The sequence below is a fragment of the Passer montanus genome, unplaced genomic scaffold, assembly GCF_014805655.1.
Source record: "Passer montanus isolate IOZ18808 unplaced genomic scaffold, ASM1480565v1 scaffold54, whole genome shotgun sequence".
In the NCBI taxonomy this organism is placed as follows: Eukaryota; Metazoa; Chordata; class Aves; order Passeriformes; family Passeridae; genus Passer; species Passer montanus.
The window spans coordinates 2,528,064-2,545,730 of NW_024370374.1; the positions used below are offsets into that span (position 1 = coordinate 2,528,064).

Here is a 17,667-nt window from a genome sequence, read left to right on the forward strand (position 1 = left end):
CTTCAGGAGGCATCACAACTTTATGGGGCACTCCTGAGAGGGAAAGCCAGGGCTGGAGTCAGAGCTGGGAACCAGGAGCAGGGTCTTGGGCAGGGAAGCTGTTCTTTAGGCAGGTGATGATTGCCCATGAAATGGGAATGGTGAGCGCAGGGGAGGAAGGGGTGCTGTGGCTGAAATGAGTGTGCTGTGAAATCACTACTTCTGTTAAATTTGAGATTTTTAAAGTCCAGGAGGTAATTCTCTTCAGGATTAGTTCCTAGGCTTGTGCTTTTTGTTTGGGTTTTTCGATGTTCTGTTTTCTGCTGCCTGAACCCAGCCATCTTTCTTTAGCTCCACTGGCGTCCACTGAATTCACGATTCTAATGGTTGCCAGCAAAGTTATTTTTGTGGAAGATTGACACCCCCTGAAGCAGGATTAAACTACAGTGAACAAGGAGTTGAAATAGACTGGAAATATTAAGTCAGAGCTTAAGACAGAAATTGCTTCCTCAACAGGCAATAACTACAAGAGAAATACAGAATAACTGCATAACTATTATATTGAGTTTTGAAAAGGCTATAGCCAGTTATTGCAGGTTTTACTTATGTCCAGCAATTAAAGATTGCCACAGGGATTGTTTCAGGATCTCAGCAGGAAAGTGTTTTCTACTACTTCCTTGCAGAAGATTCAAGTCCTGCTGCATAAAAGCATCCTTAATTCTCATCTTAGATGCAAGAAATAAATTTTCCATTTTGGGCAAAGTGCAATCCATAGATCTGTCATTATCTCTATGGCAGAGTCATATGGGCATTAGTGAGCCAATGCATTCCCCACCTGTGGGAGGACAGGTGTTGGAGGCAAGAGTGAGATGGAAGAAAGAAGCTGCAGTGTAGAAGTGCTCTATTAGTAATGCTCATTTCCTTGCAGAGATGGCTTCCTTTGCAATAGACAGACGAAGAACGCAGACTTAAAATTTAATTTGGTGGGTAATTTGCCCAGAACACCACTGCTAGCAGTTGGGAAAACAAAATGAGTTAAAATACTTTTATTTGACAGCTACTGCACTTGCAAACAAAATTGTTGCTTTGATTTTTCTGTATACACAAAAACCCGAGGTGGGTTTTCCAGTGCTGGCGTGTGATGAAGACTGTGGGCATGTTGTGACTGGCTGACATGGACCCCAATCCTGTCTGATCTCACACGCTGGTTTCTGAAATCTCTTTCTGTTTAGAACTGGTGAGAACAAGGCCAGAAAACTGGGATTAAATCTCAGCCTTGTGGAGGGCTGTGGCACTGTGATTTCACCCCTTCAGGTTTTGGGGTTTTTTTGTCTTGCCGTACTGTGTCCCATCACCAGAAAACCACAGCCTTTCCCAAAGTGAGCCTCCCAGTATTATCACTCTTCTGTTTCCTCCAGGGCTGATAGGCAGGGCCTTTTTGCAGCCAAAACAATTGCTAATGGAGATGTGAGGAGCTTCATTAAACTTGGAGTGATTATTCATATGTATAAAATGGCTCTGTGTTGTCAGAATCAGAGCCCGGGGCTGTAGCTCAAGTAGTAACACCACAGCAGAATAAAATGGTTTTCTCCTGGTGTTGCCTGGTACAAAACCAGCACATTCAGGTAAGCATGAGACATTCACAAGCTCTGCAGCAGCTTTAGAGGGATAGAGCTCACAGAGAGTGCTTGGTAGAGTTTCTAAACTTGTAGAATGAATTTCAGTGGCAGTTTAGCTCTTCCAACAAGTGTTTGAGAAAGTCTGTGTGTGCGTGTGTTTGCACTTACACAAAGGAGTGTTTGTATAACATCTGCAAAGCAGAGAACAAGTGGGCTTGAGGGATAAAAGGTGCCAGCACTGGATTCCAGGGGTGGCTTTGGCCAATTGGAGTTGCAGTTTGTTCAAAAATTGCTTTTCTCCTGCTTAATAAAAGAAGGGGCCTTCTTCAGTTGGAATAGGGAAAGGGTTAATTTTGTGGCTGTTTCTTGTTTAAACAAATGCACCTGAGTAAATGAATGAACCTTTTACTTTACTGTGCCTTTTTGTACCTGTTTAACAGAATACTTAAATCATTATATAAAATATATTTTATATAGGTGACAGTTTTATGTTACATATGAACCAGTCAGATGTTGGACCACCCTTCAAATAGCATTGGTTTTCCTTTTCCTGACTGAACCTAGATAAAGTTGTTCAAGCAGGTGGTTTTCTGTCCCTTTCCCCACCTCACCCAGAGCTGTTAGAGTGAACTCTTGTGTTTTTGCAGCCATTGTGGAAAAAAACCTTTCATCCTGAAAACAAGTAATAAAAAAAAAAGAAAAAAAAAGAAAAAAAGAGAGAAAAATCTAAAGCTGGAGTACAACCCAGTTAGTCATATGCCAGAAATAGAGTAAGAGAGCTATGAATGTGAAGGATTCCACCTGGTTTTGCAAATGTCTGTGTGACATGGGAACTCCAACAAAACTAGTGAGGCTCAGAGAGTTGAGGGGAAAATTTGAATTTCAGAGTTACATCTAGACAGAATGACCTACTGCCAAGCCCATCATTTGTGTGAGCAATGGTTCATATGTGGTCCCAACAGGAAGCTAGTAACACACCAGAGATCAAGGCTGTACCTCATTCTGGTATCTATAACACTTGGTAGGTGGTATTAATAGTTCCAGTTTGGCTTTTGGGGTACAAAATGAAAATAACTGCTCCATGATGCCTGTGGGAAGGCAGTTACAGCAAACTACAAAGAAGAGATCCTTTCTTTGCCCACGTGAAAGCCATGGACTGCATTTGCATCGTTCCAGGTAGATAGGACAGATGGGAAAAGCGCCAGTAGATGCAGAAGATGGATAATTCCAATAGTATTGAGTGTGTTTGTGCCTGGATCCAGGTCTGGATCCCAAAGCTGTGTGTATGGAGACAGCACTGGAGCTGAAGAAGGGCCAGTGTCTCATTTCTTTGGGCTTTTATGCTGTGACTGGCAATTTGTGGAGCCACTGGGAAGGCACAGAGCCTCTGTGCACACTGAACCCCTGCCTCAGCCTCCACGGGGTGAGTGAACTTAAGGCATTCAAGAAACAGAGTTATTGCACATAAGCAAGAACTGCACCTATTTTTCTGTCCCATTTCCCAGTTCTCGTACACCAAAAAAACTTATTGTCCTGACAGTCACACATACTAGTTTTTGTTTTCTGTTCACATGTGTTGACAACAGGATGGATGACAGTGCCCTGCCAAACACACGCTCCATGTGCATGCCCCAAGCAAAGCAGTGGCTGCAGACCTTGCCCTGAGGGACCTTCTGTCACCTCTACCACGGCTCTTGGGGCTGGGAATGTTTCTTACAGACCATTTTTCAGTGCCAAAGGACAGCCCTTGGCCAGCCCAAGCTATTTCACTTGCTCTGGGAGCAGAGCCCCCTGCCCCAAATGGACAGACCCACCTCAGTCATGGACCATTCTTCTTAGAGCTGGATCACTGGTGAATGAGTGAAATATTGGTAATCCCCACTGCACAGTCTAGCAGCTTTTGCCATGAAGAAGTCCCAGCTGGAGCACAGCTGGGCTGAGCAGCCCTCAGTGTTGCACTGGCCGTGAATGTTGCTGCTCTCGAGCCGGTCCCGCTGGGTGACAGGAGGAGCTGCAGAGCACAGCAGCTGGGTTAGTGCAGGAAGAATGGCTTCTCCTTCTGAGAGCTGGTAAATGGTTTATCCTTTCCTTTGCTTCATGCTGGCAATTAGCAGAATCAAGCCAGACGTGGTGCTGCTCACTGTTCTTCATTCCGCTGAGCACCAGGTCATGCTCAGAATAATCTTTGTTGGTTGCCACCACAGTGCGGTGTTGGAGCTGGTTAAATCCTGGGAACACCCTTATAATTGAAACCAGCTGGGTGTAAATGAGCACTAGCACCTAGGATGAGTGTGGCTGCTGCAGTAGCATGGGGAAGGAGTTGTGTCTGGAGCAGCTGTGACTGTAATGAGAGAGGGATTCACCAGCGCTATGCTGAGACTCACCTCCCCAGTGATCTCGTGGTAATCAGCACACACCGTGGACCACGAGTGATGTGCAGCCACTTAGAAAGCACTTTGGCATGCTGGATTGGTGGTCACTAGCCCAGTGACACATGGTGTGAAGCTGGAGCTGCCTGCAGAAGGCATCCTGGTGATGCAGCACAAAGCCTCCCGAGCCCGGGAGTGTGGTGTAGGCACAGTCAGAGTCCAGTCATTTCCCCACTGAGAGGATGAACCATTTTATTAATGGTATGAAATTAAAACTAATGGACAAGAAAACTGGGTTGGAGCTAATGACTCAACATCCTTATGACAATAATTATGTCTATCAACAAAAGCAGCCTTTGGAAAAATAAATAAATTAAGCTCTCAGAGTGGTACCAAATAGACTTTTCACTTGCATAAAGAGTGCAGAGATGAAAGCTGTTTCCAAAGGGAAAAATTCCCATGTATTAGCATCAACCCACTCTTTGCTGAGTAATCCGTTTCCATAAGCAAAAAAAAAAAAAGGGCAATTCAAGGAGAATGCATTGTTTCTCTTTATAAATAGTTCCTATAATCCTAATTTCACATTTAGGTCTATATGCTGCCTACTCTTGCTGATCTAACTCACCCTTTGTTCAGTAAGTTTCCTCATGGTTTGTGAAAGTGAACGTGTAAATCTTCTCAGATGAGCAGGCTGCTGACTGTTGAAAGAAAACCATCACTTTACTAATGTTAAATTACATGGTTTTGTTATTTTGCACACTAGCATGGCACTGTCCTCCTACTACTTTTGTTTGTACCCTGAGTGTGGTAGTTGAGGAGAAGGAAGTGCATCCAAATTCGCTGCATAATGCACTCATCTCAGGAAAAAAACCATCATGTGCCTTTCACAGGTGCTCTGTGGCTGTAGTTGGACTGATCATGTTATTCCTGCACAGATCCCAAAACCAAATCTGAAATAGGTAGCTGGCAGTTAATAAATAGCTTGAATGCCAGCAAGAAATGGTAAATTCAGTCTTCGGATAACAAAGTTAATTTATATGAATGTTAGAAGGGACATGAAAGCACCACTGCATGCAAGTATTTGATCACCAGAAAAGCAAAGCATCAGAATTTCTTCCTGAAATGTTCTCACAGTCAGAGAAAACCTCTTTTTTTTTTTTTTTCCCATTTCAGTGGCAAATGTGAATAGCTGAATTAGCCTGACTGAGTTTTAAAGGAATACTTTATCCTAGAAATGGGTTGCTTCTCTCTCCTGTGCTCTTTCTTCTTAGAGGGAATAATTGCTGATAAGTGGAACTTGTAACAAAAATACAATATAAAGTAATTTTAATCTAATGATTTCACCATTGGATGCTCTGTAAATTTTTTACATTTTTATTCTTCGTACTGTGTTCCTCATAAGAAGAAATTATATATAAAGTGTTTTAAATATAGTGTTTTCCTGAAAGTAATGGCATTTGAATGCCTTAGAGAATCATAAAAATCCATACACAGTTACACATCACACAGCTACAAAATCCACTGTGAATTTGTTTGTAAATAAAAAAGTGATTTCTTTGCTTGCATAAACACTGCAAATATACTTTCACTGGCAAAGGAGAAAGATAAAATCCTAGAGAAATTCAGGCTTCCCACCTTTAATCAGTGCAGAAAGAGCTTGGGAAATGTGGATGTGGTAGGGAGGGTCAGGCAGATCAGCAGATGTATGATAGAATGGGGTGTCTGGGGATGAGGCAGCCTCATTTCCCAAAGCTCCCATGGACAGCACCAGCAGAAGATGGAGCCTTCTCCTCCCCAGCCTGGTCTTCCTTCCCGTGCTGGCTGCCTTGAGCAGCTGCCTCACAGGTGGCTGTGGCCCTGGTGCTCCTGCAGCAGTGTCCAGCAGCTGTGCAGGGCAGAGGAGCTCCTCAGGCATCCACAGGAGGAAGCCTGGCTGTGCTTGGATTTGTGCCCTGCAGCTGACAAAGCTGTCTGGTCACTGGGACATCTGGGAAGTCTCTCAGGCAGCTGCATTCCCCCCCTTGTGCCTAGCCAAGGATGTGCTCCCACTGCAGCCTTCCTTCTACTGGGGCCTTTTACTGCTCAGTCTCATGGCATCTTCTAGTTCATGCCTCTGCCCCTCATCTGCTTCCTGGGGAATGCTTGTGTCACCTGCTGGGAACAACCTCTGTGCCCCAGCAGTTCCCCAGGAGCTGATCACTTCTGGTGTGTGACTGTTGGTGGGGCCAGAACAATCCCCCAAATGCCCAACCTGTGGTTTCCTTGCTGCAGCTCAAGTTCCTTGCTGAAGCTCAAGTTCTTTGCTTGGTGGGAATGGCTAAGAGCTGCTTCTCTGCTTTGCTCTTACCTTTTCCTTATTTGAAAGTGGTTATCTTCTCACATCAGTCTTCTCTAAATTTAAACAAACCCAATTCCTTTCCTGGTAGGTCATATTTTCTAGATCTGATAACTTTCTTCCTCTGGATCCTCTCCAGAGCTTTGGCACTCTAGCTTGGATTTGCACTGCTGAACAAAGCAGAAGGAAAATCCCATGGGCCTGCAACTTTTCAAGCCTTCAGAGAAAATCTGCCATCTGCAAATTTAGAATTAGTTGGTTTGCAATCATCTACTCATTGCCATCTTGATGTTTATAAAAAGCTTGTTGATTCCTTGTTCCATTGTTTTTACATAACTGAGGCTGAGATGAGGCTGTTCATGAACTAAAAATAAAATGTATTCTTAAAAGTGTAATTTACCCCTTCAACACTCAAAATTTCTACCTCAAGAATTAAGATTATTTTCTGAAAGACATGTTTTAGAAGGATAGATCTTGCTGTAAAAATGATTTGGTAGCAATCTGCATCTATTTATAGTGAGAAGATCAGCGTGGATAACAGCACTGGTGTTCAGTCTCAGAAATACCTGCACTTGATCCCCTTTCAGCAGACACAGTTTAGAAGACTTGGGAGACATAATGGGCTTTTTCCTCAGACAGCTCTCAGAATCAAGGCATGTTTTCAGTCGTTCTTGTGTTCCTGCTGCAATATCTGCAGAGCATTCGTCCTTTTCCAGGGGTTGTTTGATGGTACAGAAGAGGCACCATTCGGCACCTGCATACTGAAATTCAAAGTAAATTAATCAAACAAACAGAGAAAATGGTGACAGCATTTCCATGTTAGTTCACTGTGCAAATATTGAAGGTTATGAAAGTATCAAGGTCGTAGATCTGCACTTGTCGTACGCTCCTGTGAGGAGCCACTGATCTCAGGTGTTGGTCTGTGAGCAGCAGCTTTCTGGGCAAGTTCAGGTTTGCATTGCTCATAAATGAAAGGCATAAGAGAATGTTTTGTGTAGGTAAAGAAGCCATTCACTGAGAAACAGTTGCAGGCTATCATTTGGTTTGAGTTAAACACTTTGGTTTGATGGATTGAAACAGCTAGCCTCGTTTCTCTGAGATTTTAAAGTAATTTTTCAAGTTGCTGCAGTGAGTGAACATAATGACAGTAAGTCATATCTTGTAGCTCAACCTGTCTTGGATGGCCTGGCTATAAAACATGTTTATAAAATTCTCTATTGCCCCTAATGGTTTCTCTGTTCCTAAGAGTGACATTGTGCTTTGTGATGGGGGGGACATACCTCCATCACGCAGAGAAAAAGTGTCTTAATGACTGCATGAGGAAAACAGATATATTTAGAACTGACTTAACTGCACAGAGTAGAAAGCAACTGCAAGACACATGCATTTGGTTTGCAGCTAAAAGAGTTTTATGCACAGGGGAATCTGTCTTGAAAAGTGTCAGGCTGGTGTTAAAAGGAAAACTCTGAAGAGAGACCACCTAAACTGCAGCAGTGTGCTTTAACCTTAGAATGTACAAAAAGGTGAGCCAAAATCTTTGGGGTTTGGGTTGTGTTGTTGTTGGTGGGTTTTTTTCTTCTCTATTTTTTGTGGGTTTGGGTTTTTTTTTTGTTGGTTGGTTGGTTAGTTTTCTAGGTAGTGTTGATGTGTTTTAATTTTGTTAACAGAAAGTGGAAACAGGGAATTGGTTCTCTGAAAGTTAACATGATAAAAAACAAATACAGAACTCTTCAACTTGATCTGTCATGTGTACAGTCTCTGATTTTGGCCAGGGGAGGTGGAGCTAATTGGCCCCAGGAGCGCAGCTCTCCCTCTGCTGAAAGCTGACATTGCAAGATTTGGAGTTTGCTAATATAAAGTAGGCTCACTTTTTAAAGTTCTTTATAAATTTAAATTGGATTATAAATCCACATTTTTCGTATGAGATTTATAGCTCATTAGAAATGTGCACAAAAGCTCATATGTTGACAGCTTGTATTATTTTTGATAATCGTGTTGAACTCCAGCATAACAGGTCTGAAGTTTTTCATCGCAGCTGAGTCCTTAGAATTCAAGCTGAGGAGGAGGTGGGATTGCCTTTTGATACACAGAGCTGAGCTGGAAATGATTAACTGAGTTAGCTCAATTTTTTCCTGAAGTAAGAGGGAGCCATTTAGCAGTTGTAATACAAGGTTTTTTCCTCCTTGGCCCTCTGGCTTGATCTGCAGTGTCAGCATTCACCAAAATGGAAATCGCTCCAAATAACCTTTAATATGAGAGGTTTTCTTCCAGCAGGCTGCTCCTCGCCCCTATTGTACAGATATTCTGCAAGGAACACTTGGTTATCTTATATTTTAGAGGCTGGAATAGTAGCTATGAGTGCCTCAAGATGATATCCAAGTAGGTAAAGAAGAATGGGAAGGGAGATAGCACATAAGTGAAAATTCACCAGTAAACACAACGCAAGATATGACATGACTATCAAGTAACATTAATTGCTTTAGAGCCTCACTGTGTTCCTTGTGCATTTTAATTATTATTTCAGCATAATGTAATAACAAGGGCTGGTTTATAAGATGATAATGGGACTTGAGGCTATGACTGTGGCAGGTTTTGTAAGCAGAGGGTGGTTGAGCTGAGCAGAAGCTGCCCGTGGCTGTGATGTGCAATGCAAGCCATGGGCTCAGGGAGGGGAAGGATTTCCTGCTGTAGTCACCTTTGGAAAACAGAGCCAGTGATGTGTCCCATCCCCAGCAGGGGATTGCTGTCTTCTGGTGAAGTGCTCGTTGTGGCTCGGTCATGTGAGGCCAATAAATCCTCCAGCAGCCATTTTCCCCTGCACTATTGCAATAAAACTGACCCCTCCCCCTAATTATCCCCATCAACATTCAATTACCTCTCATTTACCAAAGATTCCCCTTCTCTGTGAAGGTTTAAGTGGACATGACTGTTTTTGTCAGTAGTTTCCCAGTATCACTGTGCTCATGCTTGGGCTGAATCTTGCATACAAGATTCTTCTCTTCCTGGGGTTGAATCAACCCTTCTGAGGATTATGAAGGATGGGGTTTCACTATTTTACCAAGGTTTGCATCTCCCTTTGTGTGATGACAACTTAAAAATTTTGTGAACTTTGGATTTCCAGGACAATAAGTGGTGCATTTGGCCGAAGTTCTCACCCACTTACACGTGTGTGGTTCCCTGTGAATCCATCTGTTTCCTCATTATCAGTTATTAAAAGGCATTTGGGACAGTGATTAGCCTGGCTCTTACGGGTGGGGAGGCACTAACATTTTCATAAGCTGTGCTGAAATGTTCAAACCAATGCAAAGTCAAGAAATGTCTCTCTGAGAGGCACTGCACAGAGACAGGCAAGCAGGGAAGATCGAGTTCCTGGGAGCCCATTTCACACGTACTGATCCCTCTGAGCTCCTGTTGGAGCCTGGAGAAGTGGAAATACCCTGTGCTTTGGATGTCAAACTGGTAATGTTGGTTTGTGAGACTGAGCCTGCTCCCAGTTTCCCCAGCTGCAGCTCTGTTTTTTTGCAAGACACCGTGGCCTCCGAGGGACCGGACCGTCAGGTTTTGGTTATCTCTAGCGATTGGCTGGCTGGTGAGGGCTGCTGTAAATATTTCCCCTTTCAGGCAGTTCTCCAGCCCAAAGGTGTTTAGCCAGGGGTGTCATGGCCTTCCACGTACACCCTCCCCTTCTTCCTCCGTGGGGTGAATGCTGTTCTGCTGCTTTTTACCTGTTGTTTTACGACGTCCTGAGACCCCAGTGAGAGGCTTATCAGCAGGAGGACAGAGGTCTGTGCAAGGGGAAGCCCCTCTCTTCTGCCCTAGCAGAATAAAAATCTTATCGTTTAGGGGGTTTGAGTGTTTAGCCAGGAAACTGGATTTTCGACTGTGTTTGCAGCTCGTGCATGCATGTTTGAACACTCCCATCCATTTAGATCAGTTAGAGTCACCAAACTTCTTTTTTTCACAATAAAACTGCATTATGCCTAGACATGTTGAGCCAAATCTGTTCCTGGTGTTATTTCACTGACTTCCCAGAGAATTACACCAGAGGTGAACGTGGTCTGGTGTAGCAGCTTTTTTGCCTGGAGCAAATCTTTACAGCAGAGTTGTATTTCTCTCAAAAATATAAAAGGAACACTGACAGATCTGCAGCTCTGCTGGTGTGAGCAGGTGCAGCTATATTAAATTATTTCTTATTAAATTGATTCAGCAACTTGAAGCTTGTAATTTTTGTTCTGCTATGGTTCTGTGACAGAGACCTTTTAAATCAGGCAAAGCATATATCTTCTCTTATAATTCCTTGCTCTGATATTATCATTTTAAAGATTTCTTTTTGTATGTAGCTTGGATTCTGATTGTATTATTTATTTGGGTAAGGTCTGAAAATTAAAGCTTTTTCCAGTTAATTACATTGAGCTGTGTCATCGCTGCTATAATTCCATTTAATCCACTGACATCCGGATGACTGTGAACAATAGTTTTTGCTTTTGTTTTTAGGTTCAAATGGTTTTAAGCTCTGGTGGTCACTCTGGCATAAATTGGTGTGCTTCCCTTCCAGCCAGTGGCAGTATTCTGATTTCCCCCTGCCTGAGGATCTGGCTTTTTATTTGAAGGGTGCCAGTCTTCAGCCAGATGCAATGTGGCTGGAGAGCTTTCCCCCACTTTGGCTACTTGTGAAAAATAATCTGATCCTCTATGCCCTTGTGTAATTGCACACAGAAAATGCAGTAGAGTTCCCCTTCTGACAGCCTTATTGCTCCACCTCTGCTCGTTTGAGGCAGAATGGTTATTAATTTTTCACTTTTCCTGGGTGCATCCCATGCTCGCCTTACTGCCGCTATTGCTCAGCTGCTGTCCGCTTAGCATCAGAAGCAGGCAGAAATGTTTGCCCGGAGTTCCATGCCTTTAATGCCTTTTTGGGTTGGTTGTTTGTGTTGCAGGTTTATTCCCTTGAAGACTCCAGGCTTAGGCTTGGAGACCCCAGCCATCACCATTGAGCCCAGCAGCTGGAGCGGCAGCGAGAGTCCTGCCGAAGACATTGAAAGAATGAGTGATTCTGCAGATAAACCTATTGACAACGATGCAGAAGGTGTCTGGAGCCCTGACATTGAGCAGAGCTTTCAGGAGGCTCTAGCTATCTATCCACCGTGTGGGAGGAGGAAAATCATCTTATCAGATGAAGGCAAAATGTATGGTAAGTGGTACACATTTAGCCTTTGGAAATAATTGTTCCAATATGAGAGCTGTAAAGCCCAGTTTGTTTCTACACAATGTTCCTGGTTCTGATTTTGGTGCTTTTGGAGTGAATCGTGAAGAAATCTGTGAAGCTGAGAGAACTCAGCTGAGCTGATGCTGTGTTCAGGACTGTCCAAGCCATTTCCTTCTCCACTGGCACTAGGAAAACAATATTGATACAGAATTGTCTCATTACTTATCTCATATAGTGGTGCGGCCTAATGTGGATATTTAAAAGAAGCATTTAATTGTGTTGCTCCTTGGGTGCACAAGAAAAAATTAGGCATTTTTCTCTATTTTTCACTAAACAGTGAAGACAGGGAAATGGGAAGTGCAGTCTGTGTGGTGGTGTGGCAGATTATGCAGTCCTGAACTGCAAAGTGGTAAAGTTTGTGTTGCTTTCAGGAGCCTCTCCATCAAAGGCACAAGTTAGGGGTGCTTTTGTGTCTTTTTTCCTCACTGTTTTTTCCCCCCCAAACTGCTCTCAATGAGATGCCAGCATTCCATGAATACAGGGAGGGATGCCGACATCTCTGTGCTGCGCGGGGCTGCGGAGCTCTCGGCCGCTGCTCCGAGCTCGCTCTCGCTCCATCCCTTCTTGTTTCCATTTTCCAAACTCCTCCTTGGGGCTGGCAGAGCCATTGCCCGTGTGCCCATGCCCCGGGATGGGTGGCAGTGCCTGGGGATGGGTGGCAGTGCCCGAAGGTCGGTGGCAGTGCCTCAGGGGTGGCTGGCAGTGCCCCGAGGATGGGTGGCAATGCTTTGGTGGTGGGTGGCAGTGCACAGGGGTGGGTGGCAGTGCCCCAGGGGTGGCTGGCAGTGCCCCGAGGATGGGTGGCAATGCTTTGGTGGTGGGTGGCAGTGCACAGGGATGGGTGGCAGTGCCTCAGGGGTGGCTGGCAGTGCCCCGAGGATGGGTGGCAATGCTTTGGTGGTGGGTGGCAGTGCACAGGGATGGGTGGCAGTGCCCCAGGGGTGGCTGGCAGTGCCCTGAGGATATCCCCCCGTCCCTCACCGCTGCCTGGCGGGGCAGAGGGGCCCGGCCCCGGGCAGATGGTGCCGCAGCTGCCACCAGCTGTGCCCCCCGGGCTCACGGGCACTGCCGGGTCACCCGGGTGGTCCCTCCGCAGCTGCCGTGTCCATCCTGCCCGGGAAAAAAAGAGTCGGGATGAAGTGTCTCTGCTGCCCTGGGCAGAAAGTTCCCGGGCCGGGTTTCCTGCGTGGGTGTTTGCTTTCCCCCCTTCCTTATCCCACCTGCCCCTTCGCCCCCTGCCCAAGGGATGTAATTCCCCCTGCCCTCCCCTGCTCCCCCTTTCCCTTCTGATTGCTTTTCGGTGCTGGTGTTTTCCTGTGGAAAGGGCAGATGATTTGCCTAATTAGGAGGTTGTGCTCCTTCTAGGAGTACATAAGCATGTATATACAAACAGGCTTATTGTGTATTTATGCTGTAGAGCCTTACTTAGCCTCAAACAACCCATCAGCCAAAATAAGGGTGGTTGCTTTTTTTTTAATCAGGATTCCTAACCACACTAGTCACCCCTGAAATCTACTTTCTTTTTGTGTTTTGAAGCATTATTTGGTGCCATTGTATAAATTAAAGAAATTAACATATTTATCCATTCATTGCGACAATCACTGATTTTGCTTAATGGTTCCTAATCCTGAATGTTAACATTTGTTGAATTATATATGTATAAAACTATTTGTGCATATCTAATTGCTGATTAATACTGGTAGCTAGTAACACCATAAGCATAGGCATGTCTCATATTTATGCTAATCGTAAATCAAATATAGTTAATTTTCAATCAAGAAAGGAGTTATGTGTGCTTGATGCTGAAAACTTCACTTAAAGTGTTGCCCTGATTGAGTAGGAAGAAATGTGTTAGGAAGTGCAGGGGTACTGTGTGAGCAGAATTTACATCCTGACTTTGCAGTGGATGAACTCATGTTTTCATTCTTCAAACTGAGTGACGGCTTTGTAGTGTTTGAGGATTTATTGAAACCATGCTAGGTTTCTGAGGACTTCCTAATAGAGTCTTATGGCCCTGAGAGCATAATTGTTCTCCAAGGATTTTGAAATCAAAACAGTGTAAGTGTTTTACATTCTGTGTGGCATAATGAAAATAATTTAATGCCTTTTAGTGGCATACCAAGTTTATTTCACTTACAAGAGAGACATTGCAATATGGCCAAGCTTCCATAGTGTTGGGGGTATTGTAATGTGTCAGTAATTCCTGGGCCATGTAAGACAAAAAGGTCAAGAGAGCACCATTTCATTTTCTAACTGAAATTACCTTTAGATATGGGCACCAGAACAAATCTGATCTTTATGGAGGCAAATATAATGATCACTCTGTGTGGATTAAGTTAAGCAATTGTAGTTTTTGATCTTTGGAGGGAGACTTTGAGAAAGGCAGAGATTTTCCTTGAAGAAATATTTCAAGTCTCTGCCTTTGATTTAATGAGAGCTTTGCGACATTCATGTAAGCAAGCAGCCAGAGTTTCTTCACTGTTCTTTGTGGTGGTCTAAAAACCATCCTTAAATTGGTGTTTCTAAGAGATTTGTGTAGAGCTGGCTCCAGGAGACCTGGGGGATTGCTCAAGGAGGACTGAGGGCACTGGGAAATGTGGGTGAGGGGCTCCTGCCTGCGCTGGCACCTGGGTGAGAGCAGGGTGGCTTCTGATGGGAGAGCTGCCCCAGTGGCACTGGGGGACATCTGTGCCTTCTCCAGACAGCCTGAATCTCTTCAGCTGCTCCTCTACAGCTGAGATCTCGGGGGAAGGAGGGAAGGAGAGGGAAGGATGTTTCCCTCTCTCCTTGCCTTCCCAAAAATGTAACTTAAGACACAAGAGGATGACAAGAACAAAAGACTTTTGATCCTATCCCCACAGAAAAGGGTTGCAGGGGCCCCTGGCCGGGGAGAGAAAAGAGGATGTCCTAACATCTTTATTCTTGCCTTGGGGTATCTCAGGCTGCAAAGACAAAACTGTGACCTGTGCAAGACCAGGAGCATTTCAGGCTGGCCCAGGGTTACGGCTCCTGGAAGAAACCCTCAGAAAACAAAATGAAAGTTTAATGAAGCTCTTGTTTTTAAATTTATAGGAAATTATTGGGTAAGAAGCAAAGATGCTTGTTTTGGTTTGGATGGACAAATTCCAGAAACTAGTTTTGAAATTCTTGAGAGAGAAAGGGAATACATGGTAAAGCCAAGGGACATGTGATAAGTTTCCTGCAGGAAAGCTCTATCCATCACTCCTTTTCCCTTTCCTTTGTGAGTGAGGTTGTGAAGGTCTTGCAGGGTTGGTTTTGCTCCTAGCACAGTATTGACTAAAAATAAATACAATTAAAAAAAGGTGAGGAGGGTATAAATGTGGAGGCTTGAAGGAGGATAGAGGAACACATCTATAAATTGATGCTCACACTCTTCATGGAAGCAGTCCAGTGTAGGCCACGGAGGAAAGACTGAGTTCTTAGACACATTTTCACCTGTCTTGCCAAGGCATTGGTAAGGCTTTTTTCCTCTGTACTGTTTCAAAAGAAGTATTAATGAAAGACAAATATCATCCTCTGGTACAAGTAGGGCACCCTATGCCTTGTGCCTCAGAGATCCATTCCAATGAATTTCCGTGTCCTTGTTTATGCAGCTCATAGTAAAACTCCAGCCCATTAGAGGGCATTGGCTGTCCTGAGTTTGTACTTTGTTCCCATTGTTGGTCTTTTACTGCTGACAGTTTAGTAACTTGTAGCAATCACTGTGAACTCACTTATTGGCAAGATATTTGCCTGTGCTTGTCTTTGCTCCTGAGAGAGTGTTTTGGAAAAGATTACAAGAATGAAAACTGCTGTGAAATGCAGCCCTACTTTTATCCCTGGCATAACACTGAAGTCACTGGAGTTACCATGGGATTGGATTGGGCTCTGTCTGCACTCTAAAAAAAAAAAAAATTATTATTATTTGTTTATTTACTTATTTATTTTTTTAATTTAGGTAGAGCAAGATGTGGCTTTAGTGCAGCTCTAGGGACAATGCCAAAGGGCCATAAGTGCTAGCAAGTTTGCAAGTGGAATATGCCCTCAGAGATTTTGTTATCAGCACTGCTAAGTTAGCCTCAATGTAGTAAAGGTGGCTTTTGCCTTTAAGACAAGAAAACAATTTCATAAAAATTTTTGAGACCTGTAAAACAGCCCTTCAGTTGCAAGTTTTCATTGAAGGTATTCATCTCTGCAACAAAAGTGCTTATGAGTATGTAGCCATTATTAAAAAGAAGTTTTTTAGTATGTGTAGTAGTTTTACAGAGAAGAATGAGTACTAATTGATGTGAGAAATTGCACAGCAGCCTTTCAGAGCTGTGTATGTTTATTAGGTTATACATAAAATCTCTTGGCATGCACTGTTAAAGGAAAAAGATGCTTTCATAAAAATTTATGCTCAGATAATAGAATTTTTGTATGATGAGTAAGAATAGTCTTCATTTCCAAAGCACCTTGTGTAAATTGGGTATTAAAACTGAACTTTGAACTGGAACATTGACAAAAGAAATCTTATTCTGTGGGCTTTCCCGATTCTGTATCTAACTGCCATTATTTGGTGTTTTTCTGGGTTTCTATTAGGAAGCTGTGAGGTAAATAGCTTAATGAAGAGTATAGTAACATGTTACAAATTATTTTTACTGTTGCTTTTAATTTTAAAAGTTCCATGCAAGTTGCCGCCTCCATAAAGACATTGTTACCTTATAAAGTTTCCACAGTGTTAAATATATTTGAATGTGAATAAGGTATTTGGAGTGATGAAATACCAGATGTGATGTATCAGGTTTCATGTTTATTCATCTGTTCCTGCAATCATTGTACAAAGATACGCTCTTGTATTTATTTTCCCCCCCCCTTTTTTGTTCTCTCAGCAACACGCACCAAACGAACGCAGTGGAGATGGGACTCCTATTCTGAAAGCCACTGTTTGGGATTTTTAGGTTGCAAACAAATGTGTCCAGAAGCACTCTGGCAGTGCTGGGCTTGCTCGGTGCCGCGCCACGGCGCACGTGTGACGCCCGTGCAGGGAAGGGCAGGAGGGGCCAGGGAGACGGTGTCTGCTGGAGAAGTTGCTACTGAAATTGCCTGGGTTATGAGCAAATCAGCCTGAGATTGTTTCTGCAATGTGCTGATGTTCTTGCAACATCAGCAGGCCGTGCTTGCAAGAGGGCAAGATCTGGTTTTGTGAGCCCAGCCCGTGGAAAGGAGGGGTTGCTCGTTCTCGAGGATTTCTGAAATGTGGGGGAACAGGGTTTAATCTTTCTCCTTGGGCTTTCAAGAGTAAATTGTCAGTACTGAGATAAAGAGGCAGAGTCTTCATAAGACAGAGAATTTTTTCTCTCTTTTTTTTTTTTACCTCTCTGCCATAACCTGCTAACCTAATGAGAAAATCTAGGTGGGACAGTGAGAGCTGTGTGCGATAAGGGTCTCAACTCCTACTTAGGGAGCAGGTAGAGGAGAGCAGTCTGTGGCAAGCACCACAGCTGAAAGTGTCAGTAATGTTGTGGAAGTTACACGGCACAGCCATGGATTGAGTGCTCCATTGGTTCTGTTGGCTTGGGAGGATGATATATTCCAAAGGAAATGGGAATGCATGCTAGAAAGTTTTGCTGAAAAATTATGCATCAGAAAGAGCAGGGCATCCTTTGAAAGTGATTTTTAGCAGTTGGGCTTTGTGCTCTCTCTAGTAGATATGTTCTCTTCAGTCACCCATGTTAAGGGGAACTGGCAGAAAGTTGTGTATAGCCTGTTCATGGGAAAGACAAAAGTGTGGCTGCGCCCCAGCCTCCCAGTGCTCAGTAGGCACTGCATGGAGGACGTACTGGCAACATCAGTTCTTGCCTGAAACTCAGTGAAAGCTACCAGGGCAGGTTCAGATCAGGCATTTGTCCACTTCGGAGTCATTTAGTGGCTAATCCTATTTAAGCAGCCATACTAAGGCTGTGTCTTTCCTTTATGACATTGTTCCTTTGGTAATACCCTTGTTTAGAGCTGACACACGTTAACATGAGAGCACTGAAGTGATGCAACCTCACTGGAACATCCAGGATACATTTGGGTGGCTGTCTGGTGTCATTTGTGTTAGCTCATTTTTCTCCC

General features: G+C 43.8%; 1 protein-coding gene across 10 annotated transcripts in view; it reads left to right on the plus strand.

Annotated features, from left to right (window-relative positions):
- TEAD1 (TEA domain transcription factor 1) overlaps window positions 1–17,667 on the plus strand; it is a 152,780-nt gene that overhangs the window by 42,067 nt on the left and 93,046 nt on the right. For all 10 annotated transcript variants that reach the window (XM_039724944.1, XM_039724943.1, XM_039724945.1 and 7 more), the window contains one exon: window positions 11,240–11,493. In XM_039724944.1, the coding sequence (XP_039580878.1) occupies window positions 11,346–11,493 (148 nt within the window). In that variant the 5' untranslated portion in view covers window positions 11,240–11,345. The remainder of the gene's footprint in view (window positions 1–11,239; window positions 11,494–17,667) is intronic.